Source organism: Microtus pennsylvanicus, chromosome 20, assembly GCF_037038515.1.
Source record: "Microtus pennsylvanicus isolate mMicPen1 chromosome 20, mMicPen1.hap1, whole genome shotgun sequence".
In the NCBI taxonomy this organism is placed as follows: domain Eukaryota; kingdom Metazoa; phylum Chordata; class Mammalia; order Rodentia; family Cricetidae; genus Microtus; species Microtus pennsylvanicus.
This window is the reverse complement of record NC_134598.1, coordinates 20,007,704-20,023,440: the sequence shown is the minus strand read 5'-3', so window position 1 is coordinate 20,023,440 and position 15,737 is coordinate 20,007,704. Positions and strand designations below refer to the sequence as shown.

The following is a 15,737-nucleotide window of genomic DNA, read 5'->3' as shown; positions in this document are numbered from 1 at the left end:
AACATGAATCTCTCCTATATACACGCCAGGGCTGTTGCCTGCGCTTCTTTCCATCATCCCTTTCTCAATACATCGTAAATCCTGAGCCCAACTTCTATACACATATATATCTCCTTGTTTTCCTGTCTAGGGGAGAACTCTAGCTGATATTTCTGATGCCAGAAGGTATAAGGGTTTTTTTTTTTTGAGTCTTCCAAATCCATCCTTCTCAATAATGTCCTTCAACAAATATTGGGAGCTTTTGTTTTTTATGGTCTCAAGTTTTTACAGTTTTCTAAGTCTCCTCCTAAGAGCTAACCTGGCTGTACTATAAAAGCCTCTGCCCCTGCTAAGATTTATCTTTGGTCTTTAGGGTATTAGCCCTATGTCATCACCATATGAACATTATGAGATGTTTTTACACTCTGTACTCTCTCCATCTCAGTTCAGATCAGCCAGGTGACTTCCCTCCCTTTCCTCCATCCTCCTATCCATAAACCAGTGGTTCTCAACGTGTGGGTTGAGATATATCAGATATTCTGCACACCAAGTATTTGTATTATAATTCATGACAGTAGCAAAAATTATAATTATAAAGTAGCAATGAGAATAATGTTATGGTTTTGGGGGTCATCACAACATGATAAACAGTATTAAATGTCAAAGCATTAAGAAGGCTGAGAACCACTGCAAAAACTTTATCTTCTTGTATCTTGTACATGATAAAGGCCTTATTTCCACATCAATTGTTCCAGGAATCCTCCTTGGACTGTAACAACCTCTACTAAAATGCTTATCTATATCAACATATTTTTGGTAATTTTCTAAGTCACCTACTGACTTAAGCATTGAGATTTCTTAAAGGCAGAGACTATCATATTCATATTCTGTATCTATATTATAATAAAAGACATTATCTTGAACAAGTGGTAGTGGTGCACTCCTTTAATCCAGTACTTGGGAGGCAGAAGCAAGCAGACCTCTGTGAGTTCAAGGCCAACCTGGTTTGCAAGAGCTAGTTCCAGGACAGGCTCCAAAGCTACAGAGAACCCCTACCTTGAAATAAAAACAAAAAACAAAAAAAATACATATTAAACAAAATCTACTGAATGGATATAAAGCAGAAGATATTTTGCTATGCTTGAACAGACATGAGAGAAGATATAAATCTGAATATCACCTTTGCTACTCTCTGTTATTAAACAAATCATTTAACCTTTCTGAAACACAATCTTTCTATCTGAAATGTGGAGATAATATTAACTTTTGCACCATAAAGTTATCATAAGAATTACATAGAAAAGTAAGTATGAAAGTTCATCACTATACATTCTTATAAAAACATTCTGTAAAAAATAACTTAAGTAACTTGACTCTTTGGAATGCTCTAAATTCTGTAACTCACCTGCCCCAAGGCCCAACTGTCCCCAAACACCTGTGCGTTTCTCACTTCCAGGTTATTAGATGTGGTCATATCATTTGAAGTGCACTTATCAAAGTTCCCACACAATCCTGCCAGTTTGTTCTACAGAAATAAAATTATGTTGAAAAATTTTATATTCATTCCAACACTCACATGTATTAAAACTTGGATGACTTAAGATATATAAACAACTTTCATAGAAATAATTTAAAACAGATATTTTGATGAAATAGCTTTATATAAAATATTATAAATTACATTTATAATATTTAACAGCCCCCAAATATTTTATAAACCTCCAAGAACTATCTATCCACACTAACTATAGCATCTTAGCATTGATATTTCTAACAGTGTAAGTAGAAAAGCATATACTGAAGTATATTAATACATACATGTACATACAACATATACTGATACATATATCTTGTATATAAGCATAAATAATTTTATGAAGAAAAACCTACTAGATTATATATTTAAGGTTCTGTAACAGTATAAATGTTGAAACAAAAAACGAACTTAGGTCACTACAGATTGTGAAATGATGAAGGAGTAGCTTTGGGATCTATTCATATCAGCACTGACTACTGGATTTTCTCAAAATACTGTGGAACAAATTGCTTTTAGAGGCAGGATCCTCTAAGATGGCCAAAAATGGGTAATATTCCAACAAGAATGGAACTTCTGCTTAAAGCTTTGAACTGGTCCTCCTTGAACTCTCTCCTCCATAATGATGCCTGCAATGGGACCCTTTGAAGTAACATGGACCGACTCCCCATGTTCAGAAAAGCAGACAGTACAAGGGACCTGTGTCTTAAAAACTGCCTCTATAGAAGACCAGTTACCACTTCCACCCTTGGGTAAATAAACCACGGCACATCCATACCACAGGTTACAATAGTACTATAAAGTGAAAAAAAAACACTATTTAATACTGAATGGGTGGATTTTATATTTATTTAGCCAAGTCAAAGATGAGAGATCTCAAAAACTACCAAAATTCCACGTAGATGATATTTGGGGAAGGAAAGCACAAATGGATATAGAAACAATGGAAATAGAATGCTTTTTTTCCAGATTGTGGAGGTGGAGGTAAAACTTAGCAATAAGGGGGACGCATGGATGAAAAGTCAGTATTAGTAGACTTGCTTTGTAAAAAGCTCCAATATTAGATCCAGACTCTATACAGTTTTCAAAATACACAGAACCATAAAGGTAACTTTAAAGTTACTGTTATTCACTTACTAAAACAATTTTATATTATATGTGAACTTACTTTTAAAAGGCTAAAATATGAAGCAAAATAAAGAAAATAGATTATTATAATAAGTGAATCGTTTTTTTTAAAAAAAAAAAAAAACCTTAAATAACAAAACTCAAGGAAGGAGAAAGAAGAGGCATGAATGAAGCAACAACAGATAATATGGTGTAAAAGCAAAAAAAGAACAAAATAAGATTGGCCCCAATTATGCAAACTAATAGTCTATTCCTTTATATTGCTAAGTAATGCTGTTACACCACTTGCTTGACCCCATTTCCTGGAGTTCTACACATAGTATATTACTAGAAAATTTGAAAAAATAGCTTAATTCAAACATAACTCTCTATAGTTTATTTTTTAAAAAGAGATCTTCTAAAACTGAATTTATTTTACAAATTCAATCTTTTGTTCAGCCTTTCTTTTCTTTAAACATGATAAACAAGATCAACACAATTCCATTTATTGCATCCCATTTAGGGGTTAGGCTGGCCTACCTTCCACTGTGGCCCGACTTTGATGTGGATGGTTGTCTTCTCGTCCCACAGAATGGTGATATCTTCCTCTGGGAAGTACACTACTATGTTGTGTCCAGCCTTCCACAACTGGTATGCAGGCTTGCTCTCCAGGAAAAAACCTGATCGCTTCTTCCAAAAAGATTAAATGTCTTAGAATGGATATCACACTCTCTAACCAAAGGTGAAGTATTAATGCTTTCCAGTATCTATCTACCATGATTGTTTGCTATGTTTTTTTAACTCTCTAATACAAAAACAATGTATTAAGTAAGAAATACATTTGAATGATATTCATAATAGAAACAAGATGGGCTCAACAAGAGACCATGGGGAAGGTAAAAAATAATCCAGTGACAACGAAGAGAAGAGAAAGAAAAAGGACTCAGAAAACAAGAACAGATAATGAATACAAAAGACTGAGGATAAAAAAAAGGCATGTCTTCCCTTCAAAAGAAAAATGCATCCTTGCTTATGATTCTATAGCATAAAACCAGTCTTCCAATGATACTAAACTCTTTAATGAATTAATGAATTCTTTAAATGGAATTGTTACATTTGGTAAGATACAGTGCTCTCACAGTCCAATGAAAATTTCAAGATTAAGAAGTTTGATGACTGAAAACAGAAAGCACAATACAAATATATACATATACATATACGGGCATACATGGAAGTATGCATATGGGAATGAGATAGAGATGCAGACAGACAGAGAGAGGAGAGATGAATTACTATCAAAGAGATTTTAGAGGGATTACAAGGGGAGGCGTTATACTTGGGAAAGAATCTGCATAGAAAGCTGCAATGAGAATGGAGAAGAAACGAAGACACAGAAACTGAAGGGATGACTTAGACAAAGGTTTGATGGGGGGCATCCAGGATACATTCAGGACTAAGAAAAGCAGTAAAGAGCTGTAGCATGGGTACCGTGACAAAGGAAGCCTGGGGACTCAACACTCAAGTAACCCTAACAAAGTAACTATCATTTGTTCAAAATACAGTCAATAAAGGCTTTGATAAGGGAACTAATAGCCTATGATTTGGAAACTCAAGGGAAATCATTTGAAACTAGGAAGGCGTAAAAGGGATTAGATGGGGAATACCCTGGGAAATGAGAATACCTGTCATTATGACCATGGCCATGAATAGAGCTCATAAAATGACCTCAAAAATGCATGGTTGTATTAATGAGAAGAAAACTAATTTATCCAGAAGGAAACAAAAATTGGAAACAGATATGAAAATTTTCAACCATTTTTCTTCTCTGAATATAACTAAGTGTAGCGGGAGAAGGTCTAATGTCTAGAGTGGTATTAAAGCAAGCATTCCAAAGGGCAGGTGAAATAAACTTAGTCATATTTATAAGGTGTTTTCCATCTACCATACCAAGATTATGCTTATATTACGTTGTACACAGCAAATATAACTATCCATATTGTTAACTGGCTTTACCTAGCCTCAAAATCTTCTACCCCACATTTATCTATTCTCACTGGCTAGGGTTAATCTAATTATTGTTTGAACCATCTCAAATTTATGCACTTGATATCCTCCTGCTAAGTACTATAGCCCCAGAGTGTGGCATAACTGATTTATTCCCTCTTTGATTTCCTCTGTCATGAGGCCATACAATATCTCTCATTCCCAAATAAACTGATTTAATGACCCCACACTTAGAGTTCTAAAGCTCTGTAACCTCCATCTTGAAATCAAGTTTCTTTTGAATCTATGATTTGTGAGTCAAGCCCAGTGGGATAAAGATCCCACATCTGTGCCACGGCATCCTTGCTCACATCCATTCTATGCCCTGCATCTCCTGCCTCTCAGCACTGGTTTTAAGCTTCTTGCTTCCTGTACTCTGCTTGGAGACCACTGCTATGCTTGGGGACCACTGCTATACTTCATCCACAGCACAGAGTGAGGACAATGGTAGATTGAAGATGGAACCCAAGTACCAAAAGTGACGAGAGGAGCAGCTCCACACTAGGGAGGTCTACAGTCACCCTGAAAGGACATCTGTGCTCAAAGGGGCACACGTCAAATGAATAGAAAAGCATCCTGACCAAAAAAAAGGGGGGGGGACAGAAGCTTTTTCCCCAAGGATCTTACATTTTCATTTGATAGATGCCCTACAATTTGTATAACCTGCTATGCCACCAAATTATTCTGCTACGGCATCAACTTTTAGCTTCATTGTGCTTTCCGGTAGTTTTTGTTGATGTTGTTGTTGTTGTTGTTGTTGCTGCTGCTGCTGCACTGCATTTGTCACCTGACCTGGCCTTGTCATCTCTTCCCATCCCAACAGTCTGGTTTTAAATCAGCTGGCTCCAAATCAAAAGCACACCTTTAGCTAGTTGCCATTAGATATAAGATGCTCGTCTCATTCGGTGAGGCAGCCTGTGACAAGAATGTCCTTCCTAATCAAAAGAAATGACTGTGATCCTTGCTTTTCAGTTCATCGGCTAAAGCTTCCATCTGAAAGAGTCAAGAATGAACTGCCCAAAGTAGAAATCTGGACTTTATAAGACAAGCACTTCAAACAAAACTAAATGATGTAAGAAAAATCAGTTCAGAAATGAAGATCACTAAAACACTTCCGAGCACAGCTTCGGCAAATTTGTAAAAGATTTTTAATTGGCACGTTTGATTGAATTATAATTGTGCATTTATACAAAGGGCAGAGGGCTGTTTATTCACTTCCCTGGATGAACAGCCCATTAGTTTATGAAGCAAGTGGCACTTGCTAGATTTCCACTTATGATCTCCCGGAAAGACATTTTAGCTGGGAACTTGTGGGGATCAAACGATTCTCGTGACTTTTCCTAATCTTCCTTCGTTCCTCGCAGTCTAAATAAAGGAGATTCATCAACACCTGTGTACAGCTGAAAATTGGAGGCTGGGAATTACACGGAGCTGTAATTACCACTTTAGAAATGTGCCAAATTGTCTTTATATGAGCATTTAACCAATTTCTCCCCTTTTGAAAAAGCATCCTTGATCATAAAGAGACCTTCACCTATAAATGAATATCTAGCTAATGGCTAAGCTGAACATTTGGGATTACTTAAAATATATGTCAATATGACTGCAGAAGCAATTTTGTCTTGTCTGATTGCTGAGTTGTTACTCTTTGCGTTCCTACCTGAGATTCAAGGTTCTAAAACTACAGCAGAAATTTGGGGTAAGACTTAAATCCAAAGTAACAAAAATGTCAAAAAACAATCCAGGGGTAGGACAGATTACACAAATTACAGGACCTATCCAAAATGAAAAAGTGTGGCCTTTTGTTTAAAACTGAGAAATAGCCGTCTTTTTAGCATCAGGGTTCATGTTTCCTGCCATGTCTTTTTCACTCTTAGCCATTCCAGTGGCTGAGGCAGAACACAGAAACTGATCCTTACAGCAAATGTTCCAGATGACTTTCATGAAGATCTGTTTCAGAGAAAACTTGGCAAAATGGTGTTCTGGGAATTCTGTTTGAAACAGTGAGCTTTAAAAGACCATCGTCAGATCACACACTTCAAATCCACAAATTCACTGCCTTTAAAATGAGCGCATGTGGGTTGTGCCGTCCAGTAGCTTCCAATCTGAGCCTAGAACCCTTGGCAGGCCCTCTTGCCCACATGCTTTCTGGATTCTCAGCCACACCCTTGCTCTATCATCCCAGGGGCTTTGTTTCAACCTAAGCCAATTGTTAAACCAACCATGACATTTTGTCTTCTAACTCTGCTCCTTTGAGTGTGATCATTCCTGCAATGCTATCCTTTGAGCTCATCATCTATAGATCCTCATTTATCTATCTCCATTCATCTGTCTATTATCTATCATCATCCATCTCTTCTTACGGTGTATAGTTCAGGTTCTGACTCCATATGAAAATAAGGATAATAAAAGGAAGGGGGTCAGTCCTTAAAATTCACTTTACTGACTTCCATTGTAATCTTCATGGGACCGAAGAAGGTGGTTTTGTAGTCAAGCTGAGGGGAGCTGAAATTTGAGAAGCCCAAGAAACTTTGCTGGAAGGGCACAGCAGGTAGGTGATGGGTGAAGGTGCTAAATCAGTTCTCAGTCACTCCCAAGTCTATGCTCCAAATCTCCTTGAAAATTGAGGGTTGCTTTAGTGTTGGTGGTTTTTCCCAGGTGTTCTTCTAGGAGCTTATGTAGACCCTGACGCAACACATCACATTGTCCAATCTTATTTCCTTTAGAGAATCATCATTTTATTGAGTATATTAAAGGCAAGCAGTGTCTCTTCACTATGACAGCCTAGAAATTGGGTGCAAGTTTTAGTATATGGTAAGGATATTGATGAATTAGTAAATAAGTAGATGAATGAATAAAACGGATTCTATCTTTTGATTGGACAAATTATTGGTATACAAGAATAAATGAAAGCTGCAATGATCTTATTTCATCTATTGTTCATAGATACACAGGAAGACAGAAAAACACACACGGAACTTAACGAAGGGCTGAGGGGGATCTTACAGGGTCTTTGAGAGCATCCTGAAACATTTCCTAAAGGAGATGGGACATACTGTACAGAATATGGAGAACAGACAGATGTATTCATAAATCACTTTCTCTAAAAGTACAGATGAGAGTAAAAAGAACCTAGAATATGTAAATAACTGGAAAATGATTCAACCTATGTGAGATATGGGATTGAAAAAGAAAACCATGAGAGGCGAGGTAGGAAAGATGGACAAGAGCCTAATTGGTGAGAACCTGGAAGGGCATAGAAAGACATCTGAAAATTTTGAAGCACAACGGACATAGGCAATCAGATTTCTGTACGGGGAAAGCCACTGTTGCTGCAATGGATGGGATGGAATAAAGGGGAAGGGGCTGGTTGGAGAATTGGGAAGACAGACTGGAGGCTGCTGGAGGAACTCACATAATAGGTGTGATTCTCAAAACCAGAAAATTGATCATGGAAAGAAAAATTAGCAGATATAATTGAAATATGACAACAAACAATACAAGCAGAAGATGTAAGCCATGTATGGTTTACCAAAACAACACAAACCAATGAAGAAAAAAATCTAGATATTCTAACTACTTATAATCAGAGGTATCCAAGTATAGAAGCCATTTCTAGTCCATTTTCTATATCAGTAGCACAAGTTGGGATTATTGTAAAAGAAAGAATTCACTTACCTGTTTGTAAGGAGCCTCATTGAGGTAGATTTCGGTGTCCCCAATTGATATCAAAACACTTTTAGAACAAACAATATTATTGTCAAAGCACTTCTTGTTCTGGGCAATCACAGAGATATCAGAATCATCTGTACTCTGAAATATGTCAAGAACACTTTATTGACACAAATGTATACTATATATAGTTCCAGTTATTTTTATTAACAAATGTAAAGACAACCAATATTTATAATGACTTACATTCAAATTAAAAATGATCATATGACAAAAGCAAAAATAAAAATTATACTTAACTGAAAATGAGAAAATATTCTATTGGAATACCAGTCTTCAAATAATTAACCTAATATGTTTTAAATTTGGTTCTAGCAAAGTTTTCAGCTCTACTTGTCAACCACTATATTCTCTTTATCAATATATAACCGCTAACATAATAAGTCACTTACAGAGATTTAACCTTTTCCAATTTGAATGTAAGCCCTCATCACCATGTGAGTTAACAGCTGAGTGGCTCCAGAGCCCACTGCCCTCCCATCATGGCTCACTCTGGGAGCCTAGCCCAAGAGTCTCTGAACTACACGTTGAGCTATGACCTGCGGAATACCACTAGCTGGTGAGAAAAGCTTTGAATTGCAATCACGCATTTCCAAGGAGGCAGAAATCTGAGCTGAGACGTAGACTAGAGTGCACCACACAGACACAGGCCTGCACCTGCATGAAAGACTCTACAGGGCAGGCCTGCATCCATGCTCATGCAAGGGATGTCCAAAGATGTTGCTTCCCAGGAACACTTCCTTTCCTTCATTTTTATTTTTCTCCTATTTCATGTCTAATTTCAACTTAGTGGATCAACTTTGTCTTGCACTAATATCTTCTTAGCCTTTAGCTTCTGAATAGGTTTTCCTAGAATGCAAAGGGGGGCCTGGAGGTGGAGATCTCCCTTCCTCATCCTCCAAGCGCTGAGACAGTTTTAGAATGTCTGATCACCTTTCTCCCTCTTTCTCTTGTCATGCTACCTTGGATGAAGCAACCCTAGCTTCTCCCTTTGCCTTTACAGTTTCCCCTTCATTTACATTTCCCTTCTCTGTTTTTTAATCATGGTTACTAGCAATAGGAATTCTAAATCAATATGCTTCCTAGTTTGGCCAAATTATTCCTGCTTGTTAGTAATTCCAGCAGCAGTGCCTACAGGAGAGGGTCTGGTGAACAGTGCTGACACAATAATTAATGTGTCTGTGTGATTCACTTCTCCTTGATGGGTGCTGGGAGCTCTTGGCTTCTTCCTGAACGCTCCTTCTGCAAAGCATTGCCTGAACTTTGAAAAGCAGCATAATGAGGGCCATTAAGATGATTATAGCATTGTTCTACTAAAAAATTAATCCCACACTTCTGTGTTTTTATGAATGGTTTTCAAAGCAGAAAAGAAAATATAATGCAGGGTGTTGTTTGTTCTTTCTCTTGGGAAGAGTTATTTAGATTAAAAGACGAGAAAAGTGGGCTACAAAGCTTCTATTACAATTACATTTTTGTTACCGTTAATCAAAGTAACTCAGCGTTAGCTCTATTCTTTATATTAAATCAGAAATGTCAAGAAATATTCTATATTACATGGTCTGTCTCCTAACACCCTGCTATGCTGACAGAAATCCGAAACAATAGCAATGCTAAGAGTTCTGTGTCTATAATTCCCCCTCCTGATCTACTTCAAGTTAATATTAGGTTTGGAAATAATGTGGCAGAGTTACTAGGCAACACAGGAACAATTACAAAGCGAGATGGAAAAGGTCAATATCAAAGTTTTTTATTCTCCTCATTCTAAAAGCTCAGTTCGATAATAGTCTTCCGAAGGATTCCAAAACTTGAGATGTTGGCACCTTTCAAAGTAGAATAGTATTGTGCTTGACAGGCCATTGTCAACACCTGTCCCACATAAGCCCGAACCGCCTTTAAGGTAAACCATTCCACACCAAGTCCCTGCTGATAGGTTCCTATGAATCAACAAATAATAAAGAAGGGTTTGTAGCTGCACGATATTATGAAACCGTGGCAGGGCAGAATTTCAGGGAAGCAAGACAGATAAAAATATAGAATCCATTAGAACCAGAGTCTGAAGGAGACTGGAGAAAAGAGGCCCAAAAGTAGGACCAGGTGATCAGAAACAGAGGAACGGCATCAGAAGAATAACAAGAAGACGAGGGTGACTTCGAAAACAGGATGCACACGAAAAAGATTTAGAGGAAGGTGCTCAGTCAGTAGAGCGTTTGGTATATAAGCTGGAGAACTTGAGTCACCAAATCTGTATTAAAATAAAAAAAAAAGCAGCCGGGCGGTGTGGCGCACGCCTTTAATCCCAGCACTCTGGAGGCAGAGACAGGAGGATCTCTGGGAGTTCGAGGCCAGCCTGGTCTACAAGACCTAGTTCTGGGACAGGCACCAACTACAGAGAAACCCTGTCTCAAAAAACAAACAAACAAAAAAGCCACAGTAGCACATATTTACATTTCCAGTTCTTAGGAAGAGATAAATTCTTGGAACTCAAGGATAGTCAAATTTTTATCTCAAGTTCAATAAGAGGCTCTGTCTCAAAATATACAATGGGGAAATATTTATGAAGATATCCAATATCTGCCTCTGGCCACTACACATCCACATGTACACACACACATACACACACACAAAAGTCCTTAAACTGGATTTCACATCTAAGTAATTATTTTCTTTGTAGTTTTATATTAATTAAATAATATTCTCCCTATGACCCAAGAATCAAATAAAAGTGAACACACATGAATTTTCGTTCATCACTGTACCCCAGCTTCTGAGTCTAGGACTGACATTGTAGAAAACACATAAGGCATCACGGAGGAGAAAATATAGGCAATGTTTAAAATTTTCAGAGTAATGAAATCAGAAAGCTCTCTGAAGCTCTCTGGGGCTTAGGGAATTCAGTTACATTTGAAGGATCTGCTAAGGAGAACCTTGAAATCCTTATCTAAAAGAAGTTATGTGGGAAGAAGTCTAACAGGTACCTGCTACTTGCTATGGGTTCACAGAATTAGAGTTCAACTCTGAAATCTGAGAAAGAAAATAATATACTTGCTCCAGTCTCAAAAGAAGCACTGATATTTCCATAAGGACATCTTGGCCTTGGGAAGTCTTGGCACATGATGTGAGCATCAAGAAATATTACCACTAAAAAAGTGAAACTGGAAAGAATTTGAGCACCAAGAAATTGGACATAATCTTATTTTAAGACTATGAAAATTAGCCTAAATTGCTTAATCACTAAGTTATCATTGGCACACAATATTGTGTTTTATGACCAAATGAGATGGCTTCTCTTTTTAGAGTTCTGTTTTATTAGCTTATCATGAGTGTCATAGTCAATTTGTCCTGAAACATTTGGGGCCCTGATATAGTTTTATTAGTTTCAGTAAAATTTCCCATGGTAAAATCATAAGAAATTTTCCTACCTTCTTATTCACCATTAAGTTCATTTTGTTTAAATTACCAATAAAATTCAGCAAAAACTTAGTCCTAAAACTCAGTAAACAATGTTCTTTGGGAAAAGAACACTGCCAGATAAACAGGTAGATACAATTCTGGAACTGGTTTTCTTCAAGTCTTCTTTGACTAAGTGAAATGATCTTCTACCAGACATTGGACGAATGGCTTAACTAGGATTGCTTCTAATACCTAATTACTCTACTTCCTAGAGAAGAGCTCACAGAACGGAACCACACATAAGCATAAGGTGAGATAAAAGTTATGCCCAGAAAAATACATTAATCGCATATTTATTTGCCAGTGGATGGTGTCCAGTTCATTGTTTTTGTGTGACTCACTTGAAAAATTACATATTTTTATTTAGAAATTTAATTCTGGGATCAGTGGTGGATAAACAAATTATGCAAATAGGTTATCTATACAGTTTATATATAAGAAATTTTAAGACTTTCTCATATATATACAAATCCAGGAATTTGCCAAAGTATAATCAAAATAGCATTTCTAGAACCAAAAATAATCTCTCTTGGTTTTTATATTCATAAGAATAAAATATATGTTTAATGAGTTATATGTATTTTTATTGCACCAAGATAACAATAATTGAAATAATTTATATTTAATGAGCAATTACTGTGTAATCAAGCCCTTTCTATCCTTGGGATTGGTATACTCATTATTTTCATTTCACAGACAAGGCAAAAGGCACGGGGCTGAAGAATTAGTGTGTCCATTACAAATAAGAAAATTTAAGAAGAGTTTAAAGCTGAGCAATAAGTTGAAAACACTATGGCTTTCCTACGTTTTAGTAGTAGTAAATATTAATGTGATATGCCATGGACAACGGGCTGTTCTTCACATTGTCTTTATATGAGTTGAGTTCAAACCAAGAAAGTAATTATGACCAACCTTTATCAAAAACACCTGGCAATCACTGATGTAGTCATATTCCAACCCATCAAAGGAATAATAGTGCCGGTCCCCATATACTGTGCACACTGCAGGACATGGATAATACGTGCAATTGAACATCCCCCGCCGACAAACACTATTGAAAGATAACAATAATTATTTTGTTAAGAAATTAGGTTCAAATTAGTATTTTTATTATATACGTGTGTGTGTGTATGTATGTTTTGCCTGAACGTATTTCTATGTACTATGGGGAGCAGAGGGCTTGTGAAGGCTGGAGGAGAGTCTTGGAGTCCCTGGAACTGGGACTCAAACCAGTGTCCTCTGCAAGAGCAGCCAGTGCTCTACTGGGAGCCAACTCTGTCGCAGTAGCAATTTTCTAAGAACCTAAACATTGGTTCTCAGACACAGTCTGAGTCAATAATCCTTATAAATATCACCAATTTATTCTGATAACACCTATTACAGGGAAAAATTTGTCATGTTTTTTCATTTATAGTACCAGACACCAAAATTAAGTCTGGAACACACAGAAAATAGGCAATTGAATGAATTTTTTTTTTTTTTTTTGGTTTTTTCGAGACAAGGTTTCTCTGTGGTTTTTGGAGCCTGTCCTGGAACTAGCTCTTGTAGACCAGGCTGGTCTCGGGCGGTGGTGGCACACGCCTGTAATCCCAGCACTTGGGAGGCAGAGGCAGGGGGATCTCTGTGAATGAAAATTTTATATTCAAGATTCTATATTCAAAATTTTAGAACACTTGCATATATTTTACAGAAATTTAACAAAAAAATTATTTTTATGACGCTTTCTCGCTGACTTCCAAACAATAAAACTTTTCTTGAATAAGGCCAGCTCTTAGTAACCCTTAGCATTTTCTTATGTGTGTGATGTTTCTCCTATTGTTGCCAAATTGTCTTATTTTCTACTTCTAGGCTAACAAATATGTACTTAAAATGCCATTATCCCACCAGAAAAATTAGTGACTCAACTTCCATTAGCCTCCAGCTCTAATACGGGCAAGCTAGGTTATGAATCCCTCTTTCTAGTCAGGCACATCAAGTCTCTGCAGTCAAACAACTGAAGTCAATACAATCGCTGAGGAAAACTTCCACGGAATAAATGGCTGTCCTTACCAGGTGTAGCATGGCGTGGAGATGACTTCCCCAGAGACATACTCCCAGTCCTTCCAGACGCAAGGACAGCTTTCGGGAACATAGCACTTTCCCTTGTGCTCGGCCATGCTTTCAAATGAAGAGGTCACAGGAGTAGAGAAACCGGCAAGCGTCAGGCGGGCTCTTGGGCTCTAGTTTTATCATACTCACCTCTGTGTTTGCATTGGAAACTGAATCTGGTCTTCCCCTCTTCCCCCCCCACAAGATGCTTGTGTATCACAGTATTCACTAAACACTAAGATTATTATCAGATATATTTTTACCTCTTGTTATATAGCACAATAATTATAAAACACAATCGTTAACATGGCGAGTTGTTCTAGAAAAAAAACATATTTGAAGAGAAAATGGGTGGCCCAGTCACCATTATTAGCTACTAAAAAGAGGCCGTGTTGTCTGACAGTTCCTGGTAAAACAATAAATTATGACAACAATAATAATTTCTGCTAAAGGATTTCGAGAGCAAACAAGCTTGTTTCTCGATGCTAAGATATAATATTATGACAGTTTGATTTAGGTGTATTTAAATGAAATATATCAAGTATTTAACTTCCCTTTATGTTAGTATGCTGTTTGGAATGTGTAGTTTGAAGCGTTTTCCCATCTTAAAAAGTTACCACAGAACAAACTATCTAAAGATATCTAGTACTATAAAATGTTTAGAACATATAATTTAATAGTAATGTAACAATTCAAACTCATAATATTGGAGGAAATAATGTGCTTTCAAAATATTCTGATGTTAAGATTAAATAAATCTACATTGCATGGATTATATGTATATCAATACCCTCATTATAAATATAATTTTTCAATATTCTTATATTTTGCCTAAAATCCTGTATATAAATTAAGATAATTAACAAGCATAATAATAATAAATATAATTGTAATACTTTGAATATTATTTAAGTATATAGTAAAATCACTAAAATGAAACATTTGAGTGAACCTTGGTAATTAATTGATATTAATATGTATATGGATAACTAATTGATTAAATAATTTTAATAAGACAAAAAACAAATGACCAAAATATATTATTACCAAAAGATATAGAATGCATTTTTATGATTTTTTTAAATGCTATAATTCATTGTTATAAAACATGTGGCTGAGGACTGAGGATTTCACATCAATATCTGTAAGTCATCCAGCATGTATGAAATTCCGGATTCCATCCCCAGAACAATAAAAAAAATATTACCATAAAGTTTTTAATCCTGAATTCAAAAATAACCACACGTGTGTTTTTAGACCTCTGCTGTCCTCATAGCTTTGAATACAGTGTGGCGCTTTCTTACGGGTGCATACAGTCTGTTAGACTTGACACACCACTCAAGAGGAAAATGGTATTCATTATCATTTAGCCATAGAATATACATTTTTGTTGAGAAAGACTGGATAAAGGAACTTGTGTGTGTCAATGATGTATTGTCTGATTCAATTTCTTTCCTACTGATTTCTTTCCTACTGACCAGCTACTCCCCTCGTTCCACACCCTTACCTCACTCGTACAAACCTGTCCATCTTCTTGACTCTATATCTTTTTTTTATTATTATTATTATTATTCTCATCGTTTAGGTCTCACTTTAGTTCTCTCTTTTCTCAGTCTTCTCTGTCCCTAACTTCCTCACCAGCTTCGGTACTTAACAATCTGTATCAACTCCTCATTGAGGATTGATCAAGTGAAATAAATATTTGATTATATGGGTGATAAAGACCCCAATAACAAAAACAAGTATTTCTGTTTACTCTTACACAGACACCATCTTCAAATACGCCACAGGCTCACTAACCTAA

General features: G+C 36.5%; 1 protein-coding gene across 4 annotated transcripts in view; it reads right to left on the bottom strand.

The window, feature by feature from the left end:
- The window catches only part of Otogl (otogelin like), a 113,870-nt gene that overhangs the window by 47,754 nt on the left and 50,379 nt on the right, over nt 1-15,737 (bottom strand). For 2 of the 4 annotated variants that reach the window (XM_075954211.1, XM_075954213.1), the window contains exons 24-28: nt 13,895-14,002; nt 12,758-12,896; nt 8,342-8,476; nt 3,161-3,310; nt 1,385-1,504 (exon numbers count right to left, since the gene is read on the bottom strand). In XM_075954211.1, coding sequence (XP_075810326.1) covers nt 1,385-1,504; nt 3,161-3,310; nt 8,342-8,476; nt 12,758-12,896; nt 13,895-14,002 — 652 coding nt within the window. The remainder of the gene's footprint in view (nt 1-1,384; nt 1,505-3,160; nt 3,311-8,341; nt 8,477-12,757; nt 12,897-13,894; nt 14,003-15,737) is intronic. The other 2 variants (XM_075954214.1, XM_075954215.1) reach the window with 2 other exon arrangements.